The sequence below is a fragment of the Oratosquilla oratoria genome, chromosome 35, assembly GCF_046742065.1.
Source record: "Oratosquilla oratoria isolate Oo_2021 chromosome 35, ASM4674206v1, whole genome shotgun sequence".
Classification (NCBI taxonomy): domain Eukaryota; kingdom Metazoa; phylum Arthropoda; class Malacostraca; order Stomatopoda; family Squillidae; genus Oratosquilla; species Oratosquilla oratoria.
This window is the reverse complement of record NC_134811.1, coordinates 38081689-38082799: the sequence shown is the minus strand read 5'-3', so window position 1 is coordinate 38082799 and position 1111 is coordinate 38081689. Positions and strand designations below refer to the sequence as shown.

General features: G+C 37.5%; 1 protein-coding gene across 1 annotated transcript in view; it reads right to left on the bottom strand.

Annotated features, from left to right (window-relative positions):
• LOC143018737 (uncharacterized) overlaps window positions 1-857 on the bottom strand; it is a 518457-nt gene extending 517600 nt beyond the window's left edge. Inside the window, exons 1-2 of the mRNA XM_076174320.1 lie at window positions 828-857; window positions 387-500 (exon numbers count right to left, since the gene is read on the bottom strand). Coding sequence (XP_076030435.1) covers window positions 387-500; window positions 828-857 — 144 coding nt within the window. The remainder of the gene's footprint in view (window positions 1-386; window positions 501-827) is intronic.
• Window positions 858-1111: the final 254 nt, after the last annotated feature.

Sequence of the window (1111 nt, the reverse complement as noted above, 5' to 3'; positions counted from 1 at the left end):
TATTTACTTATATTAAATACGCTCAGGTTACATTAGATAAATTATGAATAGAAGAGAATAGAGTAGAATACTATACAATATTATGCAATACTTTGTGTTAACCTTAATTACGTGATATTAAATAGCGTGGAATCACATTGTACTAATATCTATTGTACATAAGAATCATAACATAACCTTGAATAATAATACGAAACATATTATATGTGTATTGGAGGCTATATAATGATTTATAATACACTAAAAGTAGAACGGAAAACCATGAAATGATATAGAGTTCAGTGAATGTACAATATGTCACCATGTAACGAAGAAAAGTGGAATTTAAAAATCATAAAAAATATTCTTGCATTGAAAATTAGTCTCTAATCATAAATGAATGTTACATGACTCTGGTCCGTATGGTTGTCCCCAATGACCCCAAATCTCTGACTACAGAAGTGGATTAGAGCTTCGCTACTTCCGTCGAGGTCGACGGTAAAGGGTACCGTCCTAGCCTCCTGATAGAGGAGAGTTCGCAAAGTTAAAGCGAATCATCGGTCAAAAGAATTATATGTAAAATGTTTGAAAGGGTTAATTGTTATTCTAAGAGGGGATTTACACGGTCTAACGGTTTGTCGAACGCGGTTCGACAGACACGTGTGTGAACGTGAACGTGTGTGAACGTGTGTGATGTGTGAACGTGTGAATGGGGTATTTGGTTGTCGAACACGTTGGTTAAACCCCAAATACCCCGTTCACACGTTCGATGAACCGTTAGACCGTGTAAACCCCCTCTAAGACTATTCATAGGAACGTCTTTGGCAAAGTAAATGTGAGGAGCCTACACACGCCAGAGGGCGCATAGCTGCAGACATAGCCGTCACTTTTGCCCTACACACTTTGGGGCTTGTTGGGAAGTGCAATACTCGAATCCACAACTAAGCGAATGAGAAAACTGTGTGCTTACTATTACACCAATGCCACTTTTTTCAGTAATAATGTTAAGATCATCTCACTTAACTCATTCCTTGAATTTGTGTCGACAGGTGACTTGAGAACCCCCTACCTACTTCTTTTCAAAACTGAAGTTTTGAAACGAAGAAAATTAAAATTTGCGTATGTAATACGC